The following is a 26,584-nucleotide window of genomic DNA, read 5'->3' as shown; positions in this document are numbered from 1 at the left end:
TCTAATAGTTTGTAAATAAGCAATTAAACATAAGTTACAGGCATTTTAATGGCTCTTGATTGCCGGTTTACCCACCAAAAGAATTATTCCAACTTCCAGTGCTACCGGCCATGTAAAAAATACACCTGTGCTGTCATACTGTCACCGAGACCGTGTTTTGTTGTTTCTGGGCTAATTAGTTCACCGCTTGGTACTTTTCACCTGACCCCTGGCCTGATTGGACAAAAGTGCACAGGCCCTTGAAGGGGATGATTCCGTGTATGAGATCATTTGCTATTGAAATAGGCTCTCCTGTCACTTTGTTCCTAGATTATTGAACCCGCTCGGATTGAATTAGCCCTCATCACAATGGCATTTTATCCAGGGCCAGCCACATGCATGCTAGGGACTAAGTGTACCGTACTGTATGGGTATTACATAAACCGCAGCCTCAAAAACCTCTCAAGTTCAAAAGTGATGACATACCACATCTTATTTGACAGCTATTTGCGGGGCGGTGGAGGGGTGGGTGGGGGTTACTCTCCTTGAAACGCTGGCTTTCTTGGTGTTAATATGATGACATGATAGTTTTATGACATATGAGTGCAGGGCCTCCGTGGGGTCACGGCTTCCCCGTGTGATAGTTAGGAACTCAGAAATGACGGTTCCCAAGGCGGTATCTTCATGCTGCCAATGGACTTGATTTTATTTCCGGGAAAACAAGCTGACCTGCCAGCATCGGTGTCTTCAGTAGTCTGGGGAGCCACTTGTCCTCAAAGTCACTTATACCCAGTCAGAAGTGTGGTAAGAATTAATTACACGGAAAAGCTTCTAAGGCAAAAACTGCTCTGGAGTGCACACCAGACCCAAACTAAAGCTGCTGTGTCTGAAGCACCTCTGAAGCTCTTAAGAGTAGCCCCTCTCTAGCTGTAGTTCATGTCTGTGGAACGCTGCACTGTGAAGTGAACAAGTTTGATATGATGCACAGAAGGAAGAGATTTATTTCTGCTTCTCTCTGACAGGAACTCTTTGCGAGACTTGTAAGGGGCGCGCACGCGCGTGCGTACATGCGTGTGTGTGTGTGTGTGTGTGTGTGTGTGTGTGAGTGCATGTGTGTGTGTGTGTGTGTGTGTGTGGTTTAGGTGCACAACAGCTGAGGCTTAGTGTATTAGTCATGTCTCTGTATCGGCAGTAATGTTTTGAACTCAGTGACACTAATTAAAATCCTGTGATTTTAATTCCAAAAGTAATCTTTTGAGATCATTTTAACCATTCACCAGTTCTCAGCTACCATTTATGAAGTATCTTTTTTCTTTAATGTGGAAAATACAGAAAAACTATGAAGATGGAAACACAAGTTTCTGTTAATTGCATCTGCTAATGTAATTTTTCACCTCTTAAGAATATTTATAAACCATTTGCAATGTTCTTCGATGTTCCTTTTTCTTCTTTATGCACACACACTCACACATGCAAGTTGGGACACTACGATAGTTTTTGGTGTGTGTCAGTTTCTTTAAAAAATGTATATTTTTCATATGTAGTATTTAATACACACACACATATACTCTGATTTAAAAAAAAAAAGTAATATGTGGTTGTGTTAGGCACTTTGGAAAATAGAAAAAAGTATACAGAACACCAAACATCACCTCCTTAAAATATCCACTGTTACCATTTTGAGACTAGATCTTTCTAGCCATATAAGTAAGTATGCATGTGTGAGAGTTCTAGATAGATGCAAATATGGATTAACAGATACAAAACGTCACCAAACCTGATTTTTAAATGTATAAGGTTATTGACTTTTTATTGTTATTCCTTTTCTCTTTTACTTTTATGGTAAAGTGGATGACAAAACCCGCCATCTTATCCATTTCTAAGAATGCATTGAGTCCATTAACATTGTTGTGCAACCATTACCACCATCCATCTCCAGAACTTGTTTTATCTTCCCAGACTGAGACTCTATGCCCATTAGCTAATTAGCCCCCATTCCTCCCTCCCCCCTCCCTTCTGGGTGACCACATTGTACTTTCTGTCTTTGTGAATTTGACGACTCTAGACACCTGAGGTCATTGGAATCCTATAGTACGTGTCCTTTGGTAACTGGCGTATTTCATCCCAGCACCGTGTTTTAAGGTTGATTCCTGTGTCAGAATTGCTTTCTCGTTTTAGCCTGAGTAACATAATACTGTATGGGTAGACCACATTTGGTTTATGTACTGACCTGTCAGGGACACGTGGGTTGCTGCCACATTTTAGCTATTGCGAACGATGCTGCTATGAACAACGAGTGTGCAGATACTCATGAGAGTCCCTGCTCTCAGTTCGTTGTGGGGTGTATGCCAGGAGTGGGATTGGTGGATTGCTGATAATGTTAAATGTTTTTAAACATTTAATGGTATAGTTTTTAATTGTGGAATAGTATTCCATTATATGAATGCACCATCATTGATTTCACCAGCTCCCCTGTATCGATTATTTAAATTGCTTATAACCTTATAACCTTTTGTTTTTATATATTATATGACCATGACCATTTTTAGAAGCCAAATGGTTATGCTATCTTGTGGTAATTTCCTTAGATTAAATTCCTAGAAACGAAAGGTGTGGACTTTATTAGGACTTACGATACGTATCACCAAGTTCACCCAGACACATATTGCTCATGAGAGTTTATAGAACCCAACAAACACCGCATTGCTCCCTAAGTCTAACTCACAAAAACATTGTCCTTTGAAGATAATTGGGGTGACCCCCTTGCATTATTTCTATCCCCCAACTCCACGTATGCCTCACTATTCTGCTTTAACAACACTACCTAAGAAGGTAGTTGTGAATTCTGGATTCACCAAACAATCATGTGCCCCTCTCTTTAATTTACAGATTTCAATCTCTGGGTGGATCTAAGATAATAATTATTAATTAGAAAGGCCTAATGAAAGATAACTTGTATTAAAAAGCCCCCAATGGTCCTGCTGTGTAGCCAGATTTGAGAAGTACTTCTCTTAATGTACAGTATTATGATCGTGTATTCTACTCTTGTTCTGCTAGGTTGTTTTCTAGCTCATGGGGTCATCTATCAAGTGGATAATATGGCCTGAATGAGTGAGAAATGGATCTGCTCTAGGTACTAATCCTGAATTCTCTGGCACCTGGCTGGTTCAGTCGGTAGAGAATGTGATTCTTGTCATGAGTTCAAGACCCACGCTGGGCATAGAACTTATTTAAAAATCAATCAATCTTGAGTTTTGGAAAATAATTAGTAAGGGCACTCAAGAAACCAAAAAAAAAAGTAATTACTCAATTAAACACATAGAGAAAATAAGACAGTAATTTTTAATTAAAAAATAACAGTAGCAAATATGAGAATGCATGGCATTATAACTGACACAGGTGATCTGTGTTTGCATTTTTTTCTCACTGTACAAACTTAGAAGCCAAGTCTAGCTATTCATTTATCCAGCCATTATTTATTACGTACCTTCCTGGTGTGAATCCTTAGTGATGAGATCAGGCTCTTATTGGCCATTAAAACTAATTTTAAACATTCAGAATTTACTCTTGGAATCGCTGGATTTTGAATGTCATTATATCTTTTATAGAGAAATAGTATTAGAGGAACAAGTGGGTGGGCTCCCGTCAACCCTGAGCGTCATCCAGTGAAGCTCATCTTTTGTCTGGGTTAAAGAAAGAGTTTTATTTCAAGAAAAAGATGCACTCCTCATTTAAAACGAAAAGAGAAAAATAACAGCAGTCTTAAGTCTTCTTCTTTGTTCAGATGAGAAGTCAATCTAGAGAAGTAATGTTCCTTTTTCATTGTTACCCAACTACACAGTGGTGAAGCCGGAAGTTTTTGTCCCCTGAATTCCAACATGGGACCCTTCAATTTCATTCATCATGGTATTTCTATTTGCCAGCGTCCTTAAGTTAGAATGGGAGTTGAAAATGCACCTCATGTGCCACATTTGTCCTGCAGAAATCCTTCCTGAGGCTTTTCAGTGTTTGCAAAGAAAAATGACCGTAAAGTCAGAAGAGAAACATCGGATCCATATTTCACAGGGCAGCAATTAGCTGGCACGGTGTAGCAGCAGGCGTTTAGACAGAGTATGGACTCTCCAATTGAACACAGTCTACCTCTTTCTGTTTTCTCCCAGATCCCAGCCCTGAGTATCTGTTGTCTCCTTTACCCTGTTATTTTTCTTCTAGGAGAGAAATGTGTCTGTTCCCACATCTAGATCTCATGACTCTTAAATTTGGGAAAACCATAGATAGAGTGGAAAGGCTTCTTTTTTTTTTTCTTTTTTGTTTGCTTTTCTGACATGTGGTTTAGTTCACCCTTACTTTGCTGGAGAGAAACAAACCAGTTTTTAAAACCCGAAACGAGGGAGCCTGGCTACCTGGATTTGAATCCCACATCTTCCACCTGCTAGGTGTGTGTATAACTTTGGCAGTTACTTAATTTCTCTGTGTTTCAGTATCTTCATCTCGAAAATAGGGATAATAATAGTTTCTGTCTCAAGGGTGCCTGTGAGGATTAAGTATAAACAGTGTTCAAACTGTTTACACAAAGGACAGGTAACATTAAGTGTTTGCCATTTTTACGCATTTTTTGATATCAATGAATATTTGAATTTGTTTTCCTGCCACAAGGATATACAAAGTTGACAACCGTAAAGGAAAATACTTCATCAAGTCTTGTTCCCATAACTGTACATAAGTGTCATGAAAGTAAAATTGAAGTTGAAACGCTCAGAATCCTTTCTGACAAATCAACCATATCCCGTTCCATGGTTTATCTGTTCTTTGTCCATATGGAAATAACATTTCCTACAGCTTCAACTGTATTGCGTATATGATTGATTTCACATTCTGTGTTTGTCATTTAGCATTTATATTTTCATTTGCCATCGTAGGCGTTTTTCCATGTCACTGTACTAGCTGGAATCAAAATATATGAAGGGGCTCTGAGTTTTATACAATTGCTTTTATGTAGGACTTTCGCTTTTGTATACATTCCCCTTCTCTTACCTTAGAAAATTTTCTTTATTAGTAGAAACCCTTTTACTTACCGCTCCCATGTTTTGTCCAAAAAATCTAATTAAGAATTCTCTGAGTGCAGTGACTCTGACTTCCTTTGTCTGTTTGTGGTTTTAGCAACTAGCTCAGTAACCAACACACAGCAGAATTTCAATTTTTTTAATTGAATAAATAACTTTGATTAATTAAATTTCTAGAGATTGGGGCATTGTGATTACTTGGTAGTTCAAATGCATTTCGTTGCGGTACATGTTGTTAAAGATTATTCTAATATGCATTCATCTCTTTTCTTTTGCGGTAATTTTATTTAAAATTTGGCCCTTAACTATTTTTGTAAGAGATTTGAGCCAGCATCCAGTAGAATTTACATATACAATATAACCATCAAAATGAAAGTAAGCATTTCGACACTTCTTTGAAAGATAGTAGTATTAATCTATTCAAAAAGTAAAGCCATTGAACTATTTAGAGAAAGAGAAAAACTAATGAGATTACTGTAATTAAGCATGCATTAAATGCATGACAGTGTTTCTTGATTGTCAAGTAATAAGAGAAATGAGGTAGCTCGTATTTTGCATGTTAGGTTATAATCTGACAAGGAAATGAATTCTTCTTGGAGTCCAAATTCATTCAGTCATTCATTTATTCAAATGTTCGTCAAATGCCCACTATTGGCTATGATATGCAAAAGCCACTGGGGAAGCAGTAGTGAGTACAAGGGTAGAGTCCCTCACACTGTGAAGACAGACACATACAAGTGTGATATGTGTAGGAGAGCAGTAATCAGTGCTCACTCTGCCAGAGGATTCAGCAGAGCTCACCGAGGAACCACACTCAGGGTGACACTTAAAGGGTCCTGAGGAATTAGCTCCTTAGAATTCACATGGTGATGGCACCTGAGAGCCTGGCACACTGGCTATGAGAGAAAGTCAGTGCCAGAGATTGATAGAGTGTGTAGCTTTCAGGGAGAGGGAGAAGAGCTAGCGTGCAAAACAATTCCCTAAGCGTTGAAAACTTTTAAGCAGGAAAGTAATGTGATGAAATCTGTGTTTGAGAGGAAGCGCTCTACAGAATAAGGATTCCTTGAACAGGGAGAAAGAGTACACCCTGGGTTACCAGTCTGGATTCCTGTTGGAGAATTCACAGTGACGGGTGGTGGTATCTTGGAATAGAGTCACCACAGCAGAGGAAATGAGGAAATGTGGAAAGATTTGAGAGTTACAGAACTCCTTGCTTAGGAAATAGAATCGACAGGATTTAGTACTTGAATGGGATGTGAGGGAGAGGCTCAAGAATGACTCCTAGTGTTCTCATTTGAGCAACACCTGTGTGGATGAGAAAACCAGACGGGAATAGAAGGGCAGATTCAAGGAAGATGATGAGACAGTTTTTCACATGTTGAGCCTGAAAGGCATTTGAGACGTCCAAGCAGACACATAAAATAAACAGCTGAATATCTGGGCCTGGTATTCAGAATGCTGGTGAATTCTGGAGATAGAAACTCAAGAGAATCTTCATAACACGGAAGGTATTTTAAGTTGTGTATATGGTCCTGGAAAGAGTTAATAGAGAGAAAAATAGAGAGAGAAGAGAGGAGGGCCTGTGTCAGATAAAGAGGGTCATTATTCAGGGGCCATTGGGCAATATGGTGACGACTGGTCATCAGTAGGAATTTTAAAGAAAGATTAGTGAAGTGCTTCTAACAGATCCCTAGAAAGAGCCTGAATCCCTGCTGTCACTGTTGAGCAGACATTAGTTCTTCGCTGCCTGTTCCTGGATTCTCTATTATGAAAGACAAATCTCTGTCTGTTTGAGATCATGATAATTTGGCTTTCTAGAGCTTACAGCTTGACTTCTTTCCAACTTAAAAAACATGCAAGTCGATTATTAAAACACCAGAAGGTAACTGTTTTAATGGGGACTATGTACAAAGTTCATGGGGAATATAACTGAAGGACCACAGAAAGAACGTCCAGATCATTACAGGGGAGTCTAGAATGACAGTACAGAAGACACATCATTTGATCTGAGACTTGCAGAATAAGTAGGCAACTGCCCAGATGGCTATGTTTGAGCAGCAGGGGAGCAGCGCGGTAGAGATTGGATAGAACAGATCAGAGACTGTAGAAGGAGGTCCTGGCTGACGGATCTGAGTGCAGACATAACTGTGTGATCTATTCCAGTCTCTGCATAAGCCTCAAATTGCTGGAGTGTGTGATGTGAGTGATGGTAGAAAAAAGGAGGCAGCTGGCCAGGGAGGCAGGGGCTAGACTGGAAATTCTTTTAAAGTATATTAAAAACAAACAAACAAACAAACAAACAAAGAGCACAACATAATAAAACAAGCTCAACACAAAGCAGGGCCATTGGCAGATTGCGATCAGCAGAGAGCCAGGCTCAGAGGGTCACGTTAGAGAGATGACTGTGGCGTTATTGAGGGAGGGGAGTGAGAAAGAAGTGAAGTTCGCTGATGGCAATGAACAGCTCAGGGAAGTGGCGATGAGGGCAAACAGCAGCGGAAGGAAAACGAGACTGGAGTTAAATGTAAGAATATAAGAAAGAAACAGAGGATGCATAGAAGACTAGTGGTAAGTTGGAGCGGGGGAGTGTGTGTGCGCTCGTGTGAGTGTGGTCAGGGAGTGGGTGGGAGGGGCAGGAGAGATTGAGGAATGGCCGGACCTTATCCTGACCTGGCCACAAAGGAAGTTGAGGACCTGCCCCATGGGGTGAGAACGAGAGGTGCTCTCGGTACCCCTTGTCTGTTGTTGTCCCATGGCCACGACCAGTTCTTCCTGGTAATGGAGTATCCATCCACCAGTTGTTGATTATATATAGTAGCCCCTCTACCAGACTATAAACTCCTGGCGGACAGGGGGACATGTGCTGTTCATCCCAGGACGTTGCCCTTCTCCCATTAACCTCACAGAGCTTTACATGATCGTTAGAAAATAATTAATGGAAAAATAACCACATAAAAAGACTTACAGAGATGCAAGTCATATAAAATATATATTACAAATATATATTTCATATATACATGTATATGTAATATATATGTATATATTATATATATATTCCTGTAATTTTAAAATGTGCTTGATTTTCAAAATAAAAATGTTAAATCATGATAAAACTTAAAGAAATTCTGCAAAAACAAAAAAGAAATGATATGCCAAAAATAAATACTCGGAAGTGCCAACTAATTCAGTGAGTAGAAAAGATTCACTATGTATTTAATTGAATATGTGGGCCAGGAAAATGTTGCCATAGCTTTCTTTAACTATGAAGAACATAAATAAATACGCTTTAAAATGATTCCTGTTCTTTACCCCTTCCACCTCCAGTGAGGTAAAGAGTGTAAAATTGCAAAGGGAAAAATATAGCTAAATGTGCTATTTTCACTCCCGTAGTTACGATATAGAAAATAGTCAGAAGCATGCCGGCACATACACAGCAGAATTCATAATAAAGTTGTGGGAAACCTTCTCATCCCCCAAAGAGAGTTCCACTGGTGAGATATTTCCTAGAAGAAAGCAATGACTTCTGAAACTGTGACCTGATGCCTTCCTTCGAAGACTTTACGGAGGTTTAAAGTGTGTGTGTGTGTGTGTGTGTGTGTGTGTGTGTGTGTGTGTGTGTGTCTGTGTTCACCAAAAAAGAAAAAGAGAAATTTTGTTGGAAATGTTGCTTCTCAGGAGTTAGGTCTATATTAATTCTTTTTTATTCTTACTTTATCATTGTGATTGGCTTTCATTTCCAAAATCTGTGATTTCTGCAGGATCTGCTCTGGGGACAGACTTCTCTACAGCTGCAGCACAGAGTACGCCTGTCATTAGCCCAGTTGCTCAGTCACTGTCTCCATTTATAGTTGGGTTTGTAAAGTGTTCAAAATAGGAACTCTGGGTTTCTGCTGATCTTGAGTCATCAAAGAAAAGAAAAGCTTTATTCCTTCTTACATTCAATTCCATCTATGCTGACATTTTTTTTAAGACTGACATGGTTGACTGGAAAAAAAAACTGACCTTACCTTTTTTTTTTTTTAGGTTCAAACTGACTCTCCCATGCTCTTTACTACAGAATGTCAGGATCTTAATTAACTGTGTGTGTATTTAGGAATTTCTTCAGGATGTATTTCTTAATAAATTGCTTACTAAAGAAATGGAATTTCTTTCTCTTGAGTACTGTTGGAGCCATCTTCATAAAGAAGGGAAAAGCTACTCTGCCAAGACAAGATTACTAAGGTTGCTTCAATTACAAAAGTAAATGGCAAGTTTGTCCTCTGAGAGGCTAGTATCAGATAAGGGGGAAAAAAAAGATAACTGTATTTAACAGCCTCCTGTAACTTAAAGAACTAAATCTAGAATTATGAATTCTTTAGGAAAGTAGACAAATATAAATTGAGACCAATAAAATGTGGGAAAGAGAGCTGTAACTGTCAGAATCCCAACAAAAATGATAACACGCTGATTTATAAATGCATCGCGTACACAGGCATTTGGGTATAGAGAAGTGTTTAGGGACAGAGCGAGCATCTGGAGCCATCAGAGTCAGAGCTTTCATGTGCTCTAGGATCAAAGGGACCAAGGGGAGAAGGGTTATTTGGATCAAGAAGTAGAGAGTGTTGTAGAGGAGAGATGCTAGAGAGGACCTGTGGCCTCCTTGGCTCACATCTGGGAACTTCACAGGTAGGTTGACAGAAGAAATGTAGCCCAAGAGTCTGTCACTTTCTTTGGGATGCTGTTGCCATCTTGGGTTTGACAGTGATGTGTTTTGCTTTCTGCCCATGCAATGATGATAACATCCCCGTCACTGTGACAATAAGATTATCCCCACTCATTACCAAACGTCCCTGATCAGGAGGTGATTTTCTCTCCATTGAGAATTACTGTATGTCAACCAAATATCTCTGGGAGTGTTTTAATCTTTATCTCTGGATCAGTGTAGATCATCAGAAAGCTATATATATCTGAGTTGATAGACTTGCATCTTATGGTGGGGGCAAGATAGCTGTACCATCTACAGCCCCACATCCACCAACCAGGCAGGAAAGAAGAAACTGGCAAGGTAGGTAGGGGTGATGCTTCTATCAGGAGAATTTTTGTTTTCCCTAAAATGTTTAGCATATGTCTCATTGGCCAGAACTGTGTCCCGTGGCAACGTTCTATCTCTGGTTGTAGTCTAGAGAAGTATTTTAAGTGAGGACATTGTCACCCTAAATAAAATAGAAATTCTTTGAGTAGTGAAGAAGGGGAGTAGGTATGAAGAAGCAGTTAGCGGCATCTTTCCCACAGCTATATATCTCTAGTGACTTGGTGTGGGTAAATGACATTAGAGTAACATAAGGCCTCACATCCCCTCTTCCTAAGAATATGTGAATTCTCTTGGAAATTAATAAACAGCAAAATCAGGGTGTGGTCATTCATTTGTTGTATCAGCAAATCTAATCATAGTAACTCAGAGCAAAATTAAAACATTCTGTCATTGACATATTTCCAGATCCATAGTAGACTAATGCCTAAGGACAGATGTTTGAATCTCCAAGCTTTCTCTGAGCCTTTACTTATCCCCAGCCTAACCAAGACTTCTCATAGTTTGGCAGTGAGATCTTCCAATCTTTGTGTCCTTAAACATTCTTAAGATATTCAGTAAGTATTTCTGAATTGAATGAATGAATGCAATGGAAATCAGGAAGTTAGAAAAGGAGGAACAGTCTACATTTGGGTTATCTTTGGTAAATCACTCTTTGATAGGAATCTTTGTTCTAAAATTTAGCATCTTTTTGGTTCTTCTGGGAGTGTTTGTTTCTTTCAACACCCCTGTTTGATTTACTTGTTTTTTTTTCGTACCCTTGCCCAGTCCTCCTGTTCTTTCTCTAGTACCTCCTTTTTGCTGTATGTTGACTATATCTTTGGTAATCTGATCTGATTGAGATAGCATTGTTTAGCTTAGTTTATTATTGCTAGTGCTTTCAGTATTATATATATGCATAAGTCTTCCAATCCATGAACACAGGATGTCTTATATATATTTATGCCTTCGATTTTTTTCAGCAGCAGCATTTGTACGTTTTAGTGTATGTAAGTCTTTTGCCCTTTTTGCTTAAGTTTATTCTTAAGTATTTTTGTTTCTTTTTGATGTAATTGTAAATGGAATCATTAATTTTTTTCCAGATTGTTCATTACTAGTACACAAAAGTGCGCATGATTTTTATGTTGGTTTGTGAATTCTTAGAAGGCAGGAACCATAGGGGCGCCTGGGTGGCTCAGTCGGTTAAGCGTCCGACTTTGGCTCAGGTCATGATCTCGCGGTCCATGAGTTCGAGCCCCGCGTCGGGCTCTGTGCTGACCGCTCACAGCCTGGAGCCTGTTTCGGATTCTGTGTCTCCCTCTCTCTCTGACCCTCCCCCATTCATGCTGTCTCTCCCTGTCTCAAAAATAAATAAACATTAAAAAAAATAAAAAAAAAAAGAAGGCAGGAACCATATAAGAGTTGATACAAAATAAGAATAGTAGTTACTAATATTTGTTCCTTTATGTGTTTTCATTTTTCACTGGCAGTAATCTTTATCTTTTTTATTTTTATTTTTCTCTTTCCCCCTTTAGGGCTCTACTAGTTCGACTGCCTCTCCTCCAGTCTCTACCCCTGTCACAGGACATAAAAGAATGGTAATACCAAACCAACCCCCTCTAACAGCAACCAAAAAGTCTACATTGAAACCACAGCCTGCACCCCAGGCAGGACCCATCCCTGTGGCACCAATTGGAACACTAAAACCCCAGCCTCAACCAGTCCCCGCCTCCTATGCTACGGCGTCCACCCCTTCAAGGCCTACCTTCAACGTGCAGGTGAAGTCAGCCCAGCCCAGCTCTCATTACATGGCTGCTCCTTCTTCAGGACAATTTTATGGCGCAGGCCCAGGACCCCAGGGCTATAACACTCAACCAGTTTCTATCTCTGGGCAGTGCCCACCTCCTTCAACACGGGGGGGCATGGACTATGCATATATTCCACCACCAGGACTTCAACCGGAGCCTGGATATGGGTATGCCCCCAACCAAGGACGCTATTATGAAGCCTATTGCCCATCAGGGCCTGGCTATGGGGGCAAAAATGACTCTGATCTAGCTTACGGTCAACAAGGGCATCCGAATACGTGGAAGCGGGAACAAGGGTATACTCCTTCTGGAACAGGAAACCAGAACCCAGCCGGGATGTATCCAGTTACTGGGCCCAAGAAGACCTATATCACAGATCCTGTTTCAGTGCCCTGCGCACCGCCACTGCAACAAAAGGTAGGGAACTCATTAACATAGTGATGGGCTGAAGGAGTGTGTATCTTGGCCTGACTTCCCCAGAAAGCAGAGCCTAAGGCAAAAGTGTATGTGCTCCTTTTATGTCATTAGAAAGTACAGTCCCAGGTGAGCGTGAGTGAAGCAGGAAAAGGCAGAGATCCTACGTGTGGGATCATATGGCTACTGTTTAATATCCAGTACAGCCAATTGTTCAATCTTGAAGGATCATCTTGCAAAAGACCGTATGAGCAGATCAGGACAATCTGTTCAGGGAGAGGATGGGAAAATAGTTTATCTTCCAGCTCTTGTCTCCTGTTGGTCAAAGCGCCCCTCTGTGGGTCAGAAACTTCCTCACGCTTAGCTGTTGCATGTGCTTGGACTCTAAACAGATATGCAGCATCTTGTACCTTAGTGGGGACAGGAGGTCCCCATATTTGTAGGTAAGAGATGTACAGGGCCACATGAGGCTCATGTAAAGACGCTCAGAACCCAAGCAAAGTTGGCACTCTGGGTTCTGCTTAGGGCAAACAAGCCTAGGGCTGCTGAGACAGAACAAGTGGCCAAGGGCCCCTTGGTAGGTGAGGTGAAGGGGGCTGCAGTATTATGGAACTTGTTTATTACCTCTTATTTATCCCCATTACTGATCCTCCAGGAAGAATCTTAGTCTGTGGGCCTTAACTGTGTTCAGAAACTTTTAAAAATCCTTTATGACAGTTATCTTTTTTTTTGGTTTGATTTAATTGCAAGCATATATGCTTTTAAGTCAATGCATCGTTACTTCCTGTGAATAGTTAAGACATAATACTACACATACCTCTTCACCTACAACTTGGACTTTCCATGAGTACTAGAACCAACATGATGATGTTTCTTCCCACCCTGACAAGAGGATCCAAGGAGAATTACTTGCAAGGGAGGCAATGGAGAAACCAAGCTAATCTCCAGTTATTGGTTGGAACTGAGCCCACCCTTTTGGTTAGAGCTGTGAGAAATCAAAAACTGGAGAGCCCTTGGGGCACCTGGGTGGCTCAGTCAGTTAAGTGTCTGACTCTTGATTTCGCCTCAGGTCATGATCTCACAGTTTGTGGGATCGAAACCCATGTAGGGCTCTGTGCTGACAATGCAAGATTCTTTCTCTGCCTCTCTCTCTCTCTCTCTCTCTCTCTCAAAATAAATAAATAAACATTAAAAAAAAAGAAACTGTAGAGCCCTTGATTAGCTACACGTTGAATTGTAATTGTTGAGATGGATTATAGAAGTGTGTGTGTGTGTGTGTGTGTGTGTGTGTGTGTGTGTGTGTGTAAGCACATGTGTGTATCTGTGTGTGTGTATAATCCTTTACCCATTCAAGATTGTCAGTTTCCAGATATACCTGTTCACATTTTCACCATTATGACAAAAATCTGTCAGATCCTTACTCTCTAGGTAAGATGTTTACTAAACCCTGATTCTCACATGAAAACATCTGCTCTATTAATGGTGCTCCAAAAGAATTTTAGGTTCTTTAGAGGAAAAGAACCCTTCCCAGGGGGGCCTGTGAGTATCTGGAGGCACCCGGTAACCTTATGAATGCTCATTACACAAAAGTGGACCAGCCATGGTCATTCTCAACATAAAGATTCCAAGTTAAAATGTTAAGTGTTCGAAACATTACTCTTGGGAGGCCTTTCTTTTCAAACTCCCTCCATGAAAATAAATGCCTTATTCGTAATTCAAAATGAAATTAAAAAAATGACCCCCAGGGGCGCCTGGGTGGCTCAGTCGGTTGGGCGTCCGACTTTGGCTCGGGTCATGATCTCACGGTCCGTGAGTTCGAGCCCTGCATCGGGCTCTGTGCTGACAGCTCGGAGCCTGGAGCCTGTTTCAGATTCTGTGTCCCCCTCTCTCTGACCCTTCCCCGTTCATCTTCTGTCTCTCTCTGTCTCAAAAATCAATAAATGTTAAAAAAAAATTTAAAAAAAAAAGAAAATAAATGTTATTAAGGGTGTTTTGTTTTGTTTGTTTTTGTTTTGTTTTTATTTTTTAAAGTTTATATTTTTTACAGAAAGAGAGCAAGCAGTGGAGGCGCAGAGAGAGAGGGAGACAGAAAATCCCAAGCAGGCTCTGTACTGTCAGTGCAAAGCCTTACATGGGGGTCAAACTCACAAACCATGATATTATGACCTGGGTTGAAATCAGCCACTCAACTGACTGAGCCACCCAGGTGCCCCTTGTTTTGCATTAATTTTTAAAAAATTAATGTTTATTTATTTTTGAGCGAGAGAGAGAGCATGAGCAGGGGAGAGAGAGAGAAACAGAATCCGAAGCAGGCTCCAGGCTCTGAGCTGTCAGCATACAGCCCGATGTGGGACTCGAACTCACAAACTGCGAGATCATGACCTGAGTGGAAGTTGGATACTCAATCAACTGAGCCACCCAGGTGCCCCTATTGTTTTGCTTTTAAATAAAGTTTGTCAAGAATAGCCACACTGGATAGGCTTGCCCTTTGTTAACATTACAGCATGTCTGCAGTGGTCGTTCCTGGACCTGAAAACACCCATTCAGAACAAAATGGGGTTATTGAACTTTCCCTTGCTTTTGGTACAACTGAAACAAATTCTCCTATGGAAGATTAAAAGTGTAGGTTGGGACAGTTGTCTTCACCATGTAAGTTCAGCTATGCATGCAGTTTTTCCTCACCCAGAGCATCCTGACTGATGTTCCTGAGGGAAAGAGGTGGGCCCTGAGTTGTTTAAGGATCCCATCACCCCACGGGGGGAAGCAGACATGAAACAGAGCAAAAGTGTATCTGGTGGAGGGAATCATCTGCTGAGAAGTGCTGAGCCAGTCTTCGAGTTTCCTATTTACCTATCATGTCATGAGGTGCTATCTAGATAGTGCCTGTTCAACATTTGGAACCAATCCATTGGTGTAGGGGGAATGGGTGTAGGACCCAGTGCAAGACCTGGATCTAAGGTGTCAGGCAGAGCCGCATCATCACTAATGTTTGATCTGCCCTCAGCAACCTGTTCAGGCTCTTGGAGTGAACTTTGATTCTCCACTCCCCCAAAAGCATGACATTTCACTTTCCTTCTTATGGGAGAAGGTAATTATTCGAGGTGGTCTACATTATTACGGATTCTGGATATCAGTGAATTTCATGTCATTAAAAATTTTCTTGGAAATATTTATTTTCAACAGTGTCATGTGTTTTTGACATCATATTGTGCCTTTCAATCATGAAAATTAAATCATGGATTTTTGCTGCGATTATAGAGGAGAGTGGTTGGAGGTTGATATTTAGCCATCTGTCTGTGTTTTAGGAAAGGGGAAAGAGGCTGATGAAGCTACAGAAATTTCCTGTGTGTGTTGTGGGGCACTGGTGGATGAAGGGGTGGGCTTTTCCACAGTTGGTCTTTGAGCAGAACACTGCTGTATTCAACTGCACCTGTGCACAGAGGACCTTATTGTCCCAATATTGACTCCACTTGGCTTAGTGATGTGACTACTGGCTTGAGAAATGAGCTTCTAATTCTCATTTCAGTTCTTCCCTTGACATTCCTCTTTCAGCTTGGGGAAAGCCTCTAGACCTCTTTATGTCACGCTCCCAGCCTCAGTAAAGTGGAACATCATCTTCACTAATTAATTAATGATTGCAGAGGGCTTGGAAATTTCCAAGGGCTGAATAATTGCCAAGTGAGGACTATTCAGCTTTTCCCTGGCTTTCGTTTATTTCCAGTTTTTTAAGTCACTGGTGGAAAAAATACCTTCGTACCTTAGAACAATTCTCTTTTGTTACATTCAGAAGTTCTGAGGAATTTGACATTGAGCCCATTAAGGAAGACGTTGTTTTGTTTTGTTTCGTTTTAAGTGAAAGAAAGAAATCTCTCCTCTATTTGAGATGAGCTGCTATAATTTCCTTACAATATAAATGAAGAGGGAAAGAAGAGAAGGAGAAAGCAGAAGGAAAAGGAAAGGAAAGGCAAGGAAGAAGAGAAGGAAGGAAGGAAGGAGGCCACATGAAAACCTGCGGAGTGTGGGGATCATGATATTTATGTTCCCATAATGTGCTGAGCAGTGAATTTGCATGCTACAGTAGACCATAATGCGCTTCCTGGACCATCTGAGCTGAGTTCCTTGAAAAATATTGTTATAAGCAAGGCTTTATGAGAGAGAAATATTCCTTTCCCACTAGAAACACTCTTAAAGGCACAGTGGAATCTTTTCTTTTGGCTCTTTTATAAAAGCTCGTATCTGCTAGCTACTATGGAGTTCCCAGAACTCTCATCCTATGTGCGTTGTCTTCACATGCCAGTGAGACAGAATGTGCGTTTTCTCCAGCGTTCAGATTAAGGTTGGGCAGCTTGAAAGCCCTAGAACCAGGACCTGGAGGCCAGTCATTACTCTTGGGTGCACGGTGACCTGAGGGTAGATCATTTTTATACCCACTTCCTTGTCATAAATCTAACCCTCGTCAGTCTCAACTTTGTAAAAGAGACGCTGTTTGTCCCACAGTGTGTGAAAGGCACCGGTGCTATGCATCCCAGGAAAGCTGTGAGGGCCCACCTAGTGTGGGGGTTAGGTTAAATTCGGCAATCATCTAGTATTGACATCTCCTTGGAAAACCCTTCACCATGGTGAGAGTGTGGAGATCGGCAAACCACTTTTCAATAAATCCAATGCAGAGTTTTTCTTATCCAGAGTCAGAGCTGATCACTGCTCTTCATTTAACATCCAAAAGGATCTGGGGAATATTTAACGGTACGGAGAAGAGAACAGAGGGAGTGAACTCCTGGGGTCAGCGGTAAAGGGTCCTGTAATTTGTTAAGTTTCAGGAAATGTTTGAGAATGTTGACATGGTAGTATTTCAAACATTCCAGTACTATCAAAATGTTTAACTTTAGGAGATGGATGTACATATTGGGTATATTGCAAGGAATTGGTGGCATTTTGGAAAAAAACTATCTTTATGGTAATCCTTGTGCAAAATCGCTCTCAATTCCAGGATCAGAGAAGCAAAAAGAGGAGATAGTTAGGGTGGGGAGAGGGATGAATGCAGAGAGATGCCTCCGGACAGGTGCCAATACCTGTACATCTAAAGATGAGGACAAGAATATTAGTAATCCCCCTCTATACGGGGTGTTCCAGTTCCCAAAGTGCTTTGTGGACCCCTACACAATTCACAGGGGTTCAGAAGATCAGTACCGAGAGTCACTCTGTGAAGGTCATCTGGCAAATTCACGGGAGCCATGATTCCAACCTTCTGAATATTGTCCTCATACTTTCCCCCGGGGAAGCCATGCATGTCAGCATGCTTTGGTGTTTGGATAGTGGGAGCATCAAACATCCGCATCAACAGCCACTGGACATGGCGCCACCATGGCCCTACTCACTGTCAGACATGTAAATGGGCTTCAGCTGTTGTGGTAGAGGGAGAGAGAGAGAGAGAGAGCTGTTGTGGCCATGAGACCATCAAACGGAGGGGAAGCACCGGCTAATTCCCTGCTGGGCATCCAGGCTTAGGGCCCTAGGACTGTAATTCCTCTTCCACATCACATACATATAACTTGTCCTGCTGTTTCTACCGCACTGTCTCTCAAATCTGGTTTCTTAAGTAAATATCCTTGCGACTCCTAGTTCAGGTGTCCTAATTTCTCAACTGAGTTATTGAAATGGCCTCCTATTGGGTGTCTCCACCTCTGGTCTCTCTCCACACCCGTCCCTCCTATACATATTATCAGATTAATCTTTCTACCCTACAGCTCTGCCCTGGTCATTAATTGCCATTAAAAAAAAAAAAAAAAAAAAAAAACTTTCCAAATTTCCCAGCCCATTATGGAATGAATTGAAACCCAGTCTGGATTTCCAAGTTTATCTCCCCCTTGAAACATCCTGACTTCCAACTGAGAACTTACATTCCTAGTTATTTCTCATCTCTATAGCTTTCCTCGTAGAGCTCCTTCCCTCAATGCCTTCTCAGACCTTCCGCCAGATAGATGAAATACTTGTGCATCTCATGTGATCCATTAAGACCGAGCTGAAGTGCCCATCTCTCTTACGATGCCTTCTCTTTGTAAAATCAAGTCGTGCAGTATTTCACCCTCTCCTGTGAAGTTTTCCCACTCTTACTCTACTAGAGTCTTGCATGTATCAATCTTCCACTAAACTGGGCCCCAGCATGTCCTGAACTCTCTGATTTAGGGGATAGAGATGGTGAACAACCCTATCTGAACAACCCTGTCTCTTCCAGAGTAACTAACACAGTTCTTAGCACATTCTTGTTTAATAAAGAAGCATCAAGAAACTTCTCATGCCCTACTAAAATGAGGAAGCCCTGCCTTAGAACTTAACAGGCTATTCAGCAAAATGTCAGAACCCAAACCTACCCCACCAGATCATATTAGGTGACCTCAGTAATACAAGCATTGTCATGTCAGCAACTCAGTATCCAGAGTAGCTGGATAGATTCTCATGTTCACTGTGGTGCTGATATTTTACATTCCTCTTGGACTATGCATGTGTACATGGATGCTGCTACGTACACAGTCTTTTTTAGTCCCCTGCTTGCCAAGTGTCCATGGACTTGTTGATTCATATTCTTTAATCAGCTTTCAGAGGTTTCGTTTACAGACAATAAAATGTGTGTTTCTAAATGCATGTAACAGTGCACCTTGGACACAGGTATGTACCCATACAAATACCAACAATCTAAAGAACATTTCAGCTACCTCACAGAGCTCCCTCCCTCATGCCCTGCTGCCTTCAGTCCCCTTTAACTTCAGTCCCAAGCAACCATCCTGCTTTTGAACGTAGGTTATTTTCATCCTTTCCAGAATTCCATATAAATGGGATCATATCAGAGCGGGCACCCTTGTGTCAGGTCTTCATTTACTCACTATATTTTTTTGAGATTTCTTTATGTTGTTGTGCATATCAGTAGTCATTTAGTTTGATTGCTAAGCAGTGTTCCATGGCATGAACATACTACATTTTGTTTATCCATTCACTTTTTGGGGGTCATTTTTTTTAAATTTTTTTTTAACATTTATTTATTTTTGAGTCAGATAGAGACAGAGCATGAGCAGGTGAGGGTCAGAGAGAGAGGGAGACACAGAATCCGAAACAGGCTCCAGGCTCTAAGCTGTCAGCCCAGAGCCCAATGCGGGGCTCGAACTCACGGACCGCGAGATCATGACCTGAGCCGAAGTTGGACGCCCAACCGACTGAGCCACCCAGGCGCCCCTGGGGGTCATTTTTTTAATTTCATTTTGAATTACGAATAAGGCTGCTATGAACATCCATGTACAAGTCCTTGTATGGACATAGTTTTTATTCTTTTTTTATGATTATTTATTTTTGAGAGATAGAGACAGAGCAGAGTGGGGGAGGGGAAGAGAGAGAAGGAGACACAGAATCAGAAGCAGGCTTCAGGCTCTGAGCTGTCAGCAAGCACACAGCCCTACACGGGGCTCGAACTCGGGAATGGTGAGACCATGACCTAGGCCCAAGTGGGAAGCTTAACCGACTGAGCCACCCTGGTGCCCCTATTCTTTTTGTGAGATACCCAAAACTGGGATTTCTGAGGCAGGTAGTCAACTATTTAACTTCATAAGACACTGCCAAACTGTTTTCTTAAATTGTACTTTCTCATCAGTGATGTAGGAGAGTTCCAGCTGCTCCTCAAGCCTAGCAACATGTGGTTGCTTAATTGTAGCTATTTTCAGACTTTATAGCTATATCTAATTGTACTTTATATTTACATTTTCCTTGTGACTAATGATGTGAGTGTTAATTATTTATGCGCTTCTTTGGCCATCCTTTATCTTCTTTTGTGAAATGTCATCAAATTCTTGGCCTATTTTTTAATTGAATTCTCTCTTTTTATTGAGAGTTGTAAGAGTACCTTGTGTATTCTGAATAAGAGCCCTTTGATATATGCCTTGCCAATATTTCTTCCTGGTCTATGACTTGACTTTTCATTTCCTTAATGTTGTTTTCTGAAGAGCAAGAGTGTTTAATTTTGATCAAGTTCAGTTTATGTTTTTATCCTTCTATAGTCGGTGCTGCTATTTTTTCCCTTAGGTATTTTTGCCTCCTCGTAGTCACAAAGATTTTATTTTAGGCTTGTCGTTTAGATGTTTTACAGGTAAATTTAGGGCTATAATTCACTCCACATTAATTTTTGTGTATTGTGTGAGATAAAGCTTAAAGTTCATTTTCCCCCATTGGCTTCAGTTTTCTCAGCATGATTTGTTGAAAAGTCTTTCCTTCCATTGAATGACCTAGATATGTTTGACAAAAGTCAGTTGGCAATACACGTGTGGCTTCATGTGGACTCTTATATTCCATTCCACTAACTTATATATCCTTAAGACAATGCCACACTACCTTTATTGCTGACTTTTCCAGTAGACTTTGTAACGAGACTGTGAAAGCTCCTTTCAGAAGTGTTTGATTATTCTAAGTCCTTTTCATTTCCATATAAATTTTAACATTAGATTGCCAGTTTCCACAAATAGCCTGAGGTGATTTTGGTTCAGATTTTTTTGAATATATAGATCAATTTGAAAGGAGCTTATACTGTAACAGTGTTATTTTCCAACCCATGAGCATGGTATAGCTCTCATTTTATTTATGCACTTATTAATTTCTCTCAACAATGTATTACATTTTTTGCTAAATTATCCCTAAGTATTTCACATTCTGAATGCTGTTGTAAATGGTACTTTTAAAAATTTCAATTTGCAGTTGTTGGCTGTTAGTATATAGACTTGTTTTTTTATTGGCCTTGTGTCATATGGCTTCGTTAAATTTAGCAGTTTTGCAAGCTTGTTTAAGACTCCTTAAGCTTTTCTACCTGATCATTTCCTCTTCAAATAAATTGTTGATTCAGCTGTTTATTTTCCTGTATTGCAGGAGTCTATCCATCACCTTCCTATATTTGGAAGATGTGCTTTTTGGTTGACAAAATAGTTTCTCACAAATTTGAAGAATGTAAAGTGGAAAAAAATAATAAACCTTTACACTTCACCTCTCTAGATTAGCCTGTTGAAACTGTCAGACATAGAAGTCACCTTCAGAATTATTGATAACTCCTTAAATTTACACATGAGGAAACTGACACGAAACATTACAGTGATTTGAAGAGTTAGTTATTCAATTAGTAAGTGCCACATCTGAGTGAAAACTAATGTTCTTTTCTTATACCACAGTCCCTCTGCATTGACTCAAGACAGGTGAGATCGGAAGTATAAAGGAACTTTAAAAGGTGTGACAGTTATTGCCAAAAGGAGCTTACTTACACCTAACCTTAGACCTCCCCATCACTGTTGTAAGTTCTTTTAATAATAGAGAATGACTGGGGCGCCTGGGTGGCTCAGTCTGTTAAGCTTCCTACTTTGGCTCAGGTCATGATCTCAGGGTTCTTCAGTTGGAGCCCTGTGTCAGGCTCTCTGCTGTCATTGCAGAGCCTGATTCAGATCCTCTGTCTCCCTCCCTTTGCCCCTCCCCCACCTTGGGCATGCATGTGTGCACACACTCTCTCACAAATAAACATAAAAAATAGTAATAGAAAATGGCTACCCTTCTAGTGTTCTTTTTTCTGTCTCATAGTTGTTCCTCCTGTGGAAAGACTTGTTCTTAGGGTCTATATGATTTGACTCACTCCATCATTTTTTCTTCCCCTGTTTTTAAAATTTATAATCAGGATGGATGTCCTCACATACTTAGATATGTCTGTGAATACTGTTCATTTTGCTAATCCTCTTTTTTTCAGAGATTTAGATGTTTAGAGATATCCCAGGTCCCTAATCTTTTTGGAAAATTAAATACATCGTTTTAAACAAATGATTTTAACAATATGTAATTTTTACATTTACAGAGCCAAGAGAACTCACTTTAATTTACAGAGTTTTATCTTTGTTCTGTTTCAGTTCTACAGTAAAATAACTACCCAACCAATTGATAATGTCTCTCCAGAAATCTCATTTCTTTCTTGGCCAGCCACAGACACTCATACTGTCCTGTTTCAGAATAGAGACTATAGTTCTCTTCCCCAGCAAACCAATAAGTTTGACCATTATTGATGTATAATTATTATGGTAAGTAGAAAAACTTTGAAAGACTTTACACACAGAATATTAGGAAATATACCATACTGAAAGTCAAATAACTGACTTTCCTTAAGTGCCATTGTCCCAGTAATAAAGATTTACTTATTTTAGCTCTTTGATTTTCTAGAATATGGAAAACTCAACTTTTAGTATACTCTTGGCAAATAACATAGTGTTTGCTTTATTTCATCCTTGGAATTCAGTGAAAAGTCTTCAGAAAGTAAATCTGGTTTATTTCAGAAGGCGACTTACTTAAAATATCATTTTGAAGTATATAGTAATAACACATAACATTTTTATAACCCCTTATAAAATTTATCAAACACTTTTATATGTGCGGAAAACTCTTTATCATGTCCAAAGGCAACTGGCCTGGTATCCCACTAGTACCAAATGCCAGAAGTAGGGTGAGAAAGAACATAGGTCTTCTGACTGCTAGCCCAGAATTCTTTCACTCCATACCACTTGCCTCCATTTATAGCTGTCTATGTTTACATGTGTTCGTTCATAGTAGTTATCCAAATATCAAATACCCCTTGGGCCCAAGAGTTTGGAGAGTACATCTTTAAAGTTGTGTTTCTGAGACATAACATATATTCAACATTATTTGAAACCCACGATTCAGTCAACATTATATGAAGATTTATGGAGTTGAAACAATATCCTAATCTAAGTTCAAGATAATAGATCCCCTTTTATTCAGTCTTCATAAATATATGGTGTATTTATATCTCCCCAACCATAGACACCATGTTTATTTTTGATGTGTCTTTAGGGATTATTGTGCAAAATGTAGACAAAGAGAATGTAAGAACGCTAGTTGCAGTCATCATGGATCTGTTAGATATTACACGTTACTCGTGGCTGTGTACTCGCCATCTTTAACAAAAATTGGGATAGTTGCTATTATGATACTCATAATTTTTTACCAGAGGAAACCAAGTTTTCAATCCTGCTACCCATCCCGTTCAAAAGAACAACGGAGTATTAATTAAGCAGGCCTTCTGGGAAATAACTGATGCTGGTGATCCCTGCAGAGGCAGGAAAATTTCTAGTGACCAGCAGAGAACTGGAAGAGAGTTCAGGAAGGCAGGCTGGGGGATATGGACCAGGACCCAGCAAACTGCAGCCCATGGGCTGAATCTCACACACCACCTTGTTTTCTAGATCATGTTGTATTGGAATACAGCCACATCCACTTGTTAATGTATTACCTACGACTGCTTTCACACTGCAGTGGAAGAGTTGAGAGTTGCAACAGAGGGTGTATAGTCTTCAAAGCCCAAAACATTTACTGCATGGTCCTTTACAGAAAAAGTTAACTGACATCTTACCAAAATATGGGAAGGGCTTTGCAATATTTAGATTATCATGGAAACTTCTTGAATATTTCTCAACTATTCTTCCTGACCCAGTAGATCTAGACTCTTGAGCTGGAAGCTGTTGCAATAGTTGGTGGTAATTTCAGGGAAGGAAAGAATTAAATATCGAAACCAAAATTTATGCAGCTATGTGGCAGAATGGATTCTACATCCCTCCTGTTGTTCCCCACCTGCTAAACTTCTACTGAGCCTTCAAGATCTATCTCCATTATTGACTCTTGGAGAAGCTTGACCATTCACCTAATCCCCACACATTATTGTCATTCCTCTGAATTTTCTCATAACATTTTTCTTCTTCCTTGACTGTAACATGCATCTTAGTAGGTATTTTAAATGTATAATAACTTTATTGAGATAGAATTCACATACAGTAGAATTAATCCACTGAAAATGTACAGTTTGATCCAATATTTTTACTATATTCACCAAATTGTGCAACCATCATCACAGTCTCCTCACCCCGGAAAGAATCCAAGTGCATTTATTTATTTATGTGCGTACGTACGTATGTATGTATGTATTGAGCACGAGTGGGATCGGGGCAGAGAGAGAGGGAGAGAGAGAATCCCAAGCAGCTCCACACTGCCAGCACAGAGTCCGACATGGGGCTCAGTCTCACAACCACAAGATCATGACCTGAGCTGAAACCAAGAGTCAGAGGCTTAACTGACTGAGCCACTGAGGCAGCCCGAAACCAAGTACTTATCAACACTCCCCATTTTCCTCAAACCCTCCAGACCTAGGTAGCTACTGATCTAGTTTCCATATCTGTAGATTTGCAATTTCTGGATGTTTGGATTCAAACAATAGGTAGTCTGTGGTGATTGGATTCCTAGCATAATATTTTCAAGTTTCATTCATGTTGTCATACTTATGAGTACTTCATTCCTGGTTATTGCTGAATAAGTTAAATTGGACAGACATACATTATATATGTTCTTTCATCAGTTGATGGATACTTGGTTTTCTTTTCTTCCTTGGCTATTATGAGTAATGCTACCATCTATATTTGGATACAGATGTTTATATGGGCATTGTTTTCAGCTCTCATGGGTATATACCTAGTGTGGAAATTGTGGGGTTATGTGGTGACCTCGCTGATGAACCTTCTGAAAAGCAGCTGGACTGCTTTCCAAAGGAATTCTACCATTTCACCTTTCCACCAGCCAGTGCATGAGCATTCCAATTTCTCCCCATCTCCACATCCCATTGGATTTGAATTACCTTATAGGTCTGTCTCTTCAAGTAGACATTTATGTTCTTCAGGGGTGTGAATCGTGTCTATTTTGATTTTGTTTCTTTTTTTTGTAAGATTTTATTTTTTGAAGTAATCTCTATACCCGACGTGGAGCTCGAACTCACAACCCTAAGGTCAAGGTTGCGCGCTCCACTGACTGAGCCAGCCAGGCATCCCCGGTTTTGTTTTTATGTACCTAACATAGTATGGTGCATGTACCAGGAACTCACTCATGCATGAATTGATCAATCTATCAGTAAGTGAAATAACTTGAGTTATTGAATTGACATGGAGTTGCATACACTTCCTATTACTCAAACTTGTTAAAGTGGTATTTTTTTAATAGGTGTGTTTTTGTTGCTGTTTTTTTTTTTTTTATTTCAGCTGTGTTCCCAGTCTCATCTAGTCTTTAGATCTTAGCTTGTATCACCAGTAGATTAATCTTCATTTAGATGCACTCTGTTTTAGTTAGTGAGGTTAATTTCCCAGCCTACATCATCATCGTTTTCTGTCTTGCTGTGGTCAACTTGAACTGCTCTTGTCTCTGTCCCTTCCGGCACAGTGTTATGTGTAGTGAAGCTTTTTTCATCACTAAGGGGCATATTACCTCTTGATTTCCCCCTCACCCAAGCCTGCTCCTCCCACACATGGTTGTTGACCTTTCAGTCATGACGGGTCTGCTCTTGTAGGAGCTCAGGCCTAACACACAAAGTTGTTTGGACTCTTCTCCTTCTCTCACACAGCACATGCTTTCATCTCCCCCTTGAAAGTCTGTCTAAAATCTGCTCCCTTCTCCCCACATCCCCTGCCTGCCAGGACCCTGGTGGATTCACTCTCCTGCCTTGCCTGAGTTACTGCAGTGGCCTCTTCCCGCTGTGGCCTTCCCATCCTGGTCCCACGTCAGCCTGTTCTCGACACAAAGGGATCCTGTTTCAGTCGTTATTTTACTTTCATGCTCAGAACGCTCCAGCAGTTTCCCAGCTCTGTGACTTCTGTTTGAGACAAGCAGGCTTAGTGCTTACAAGGCCTGACTCTGTTTGTCCCTTGTCAGCGCTCTGACCTCATCTATTCCTCCCTCCTTCACCCCGCTCCAGCCACCCTCTATGCAGGCACACTCGTGTTTCAGGGCACTTGTTTTGCTGACCTTCTGCCTGGAATGCTTTTCCCCAGATAGCCACATGGCTCGTTCTCTTCCCTCCTGCAGGACTTTACTGAAATGCTGCTTTGTTGGAGAAGTCTTCTCTGAGCACCCTACAAAAAATACCTCCCCTAAAAAATATCAGCCCTAAAATGCCCTTATTCACCTTTACTTTCCCCTGTAATATTTATCAGCAGCTGACATTGATATATTTTAATCCTGTGTTCTTTCTCTCCCCATAGAATGTGTCATAAGAGCAGAGATTTTTGTCTGTTTTGTTAACTGCTATGTAGCGAACATTGATTGGCAAGCAGTAAATCCTGGAAGAGATGCATTGGTCAATGAATGAGTAAGTGCTGGGCACAGAATCATTCTGATAACCTTTTATCCAGGGTACTATTATGTGGGAAAGGGTACAAAGC

General features: G+C 40.5%; 1 protein-coding gene across 8 annotated transcripts in view; it reads left to right on the top strand.

The window, feature by feature from the left end:
• The window catches only part of LPP (LIM domain containing preferred translocation partner in lipoma), a 677,239-nt gene that overhangs the window by 410,534 nt on the left and 240,121 nt on the right, over positions 1–26,584 (top strand). For 7 of the 8 annotated variants that reach the window (XM_019463484.2, XM_019463486.2, XM_019463485.2 and 4 more), the window contains one exon: positions 11,625–12,314. In XM_019463484.2, the coding sequence (XP_019319029.2) occupies positions 11,625–12,314 (690 nt within the window). Of the gene's footprint in view, positions 1–9,150; positions 9,282–11,624; positions 12,315–26,584 lie in introns of those variants that run through there. The other variant, XM_053903549.1, reaches the window with a different exon arrangement.

The sequence above is a fragment of the Panthera pardus genome, unplaced genomic scaffold (genome assembly GCF_024362965.1).
Source record: "Panthera pardus isolate Hobbes unplaced genomic scaffold, ASM2436296v1 HiC_scaffold_16, whole genome shotgun sequence".
Taxonomy (NCBI): domain Eukaryota; kingdom Metazoa; phylum Chordata; class Mammalia; order Carnivora; family Felidae; genus Panthera; species Panthera pardus.
Note: the sequence above shows the minus strand (reverse complement) of the source record. Positions and strands in the feature narration are given on the sequence as shown.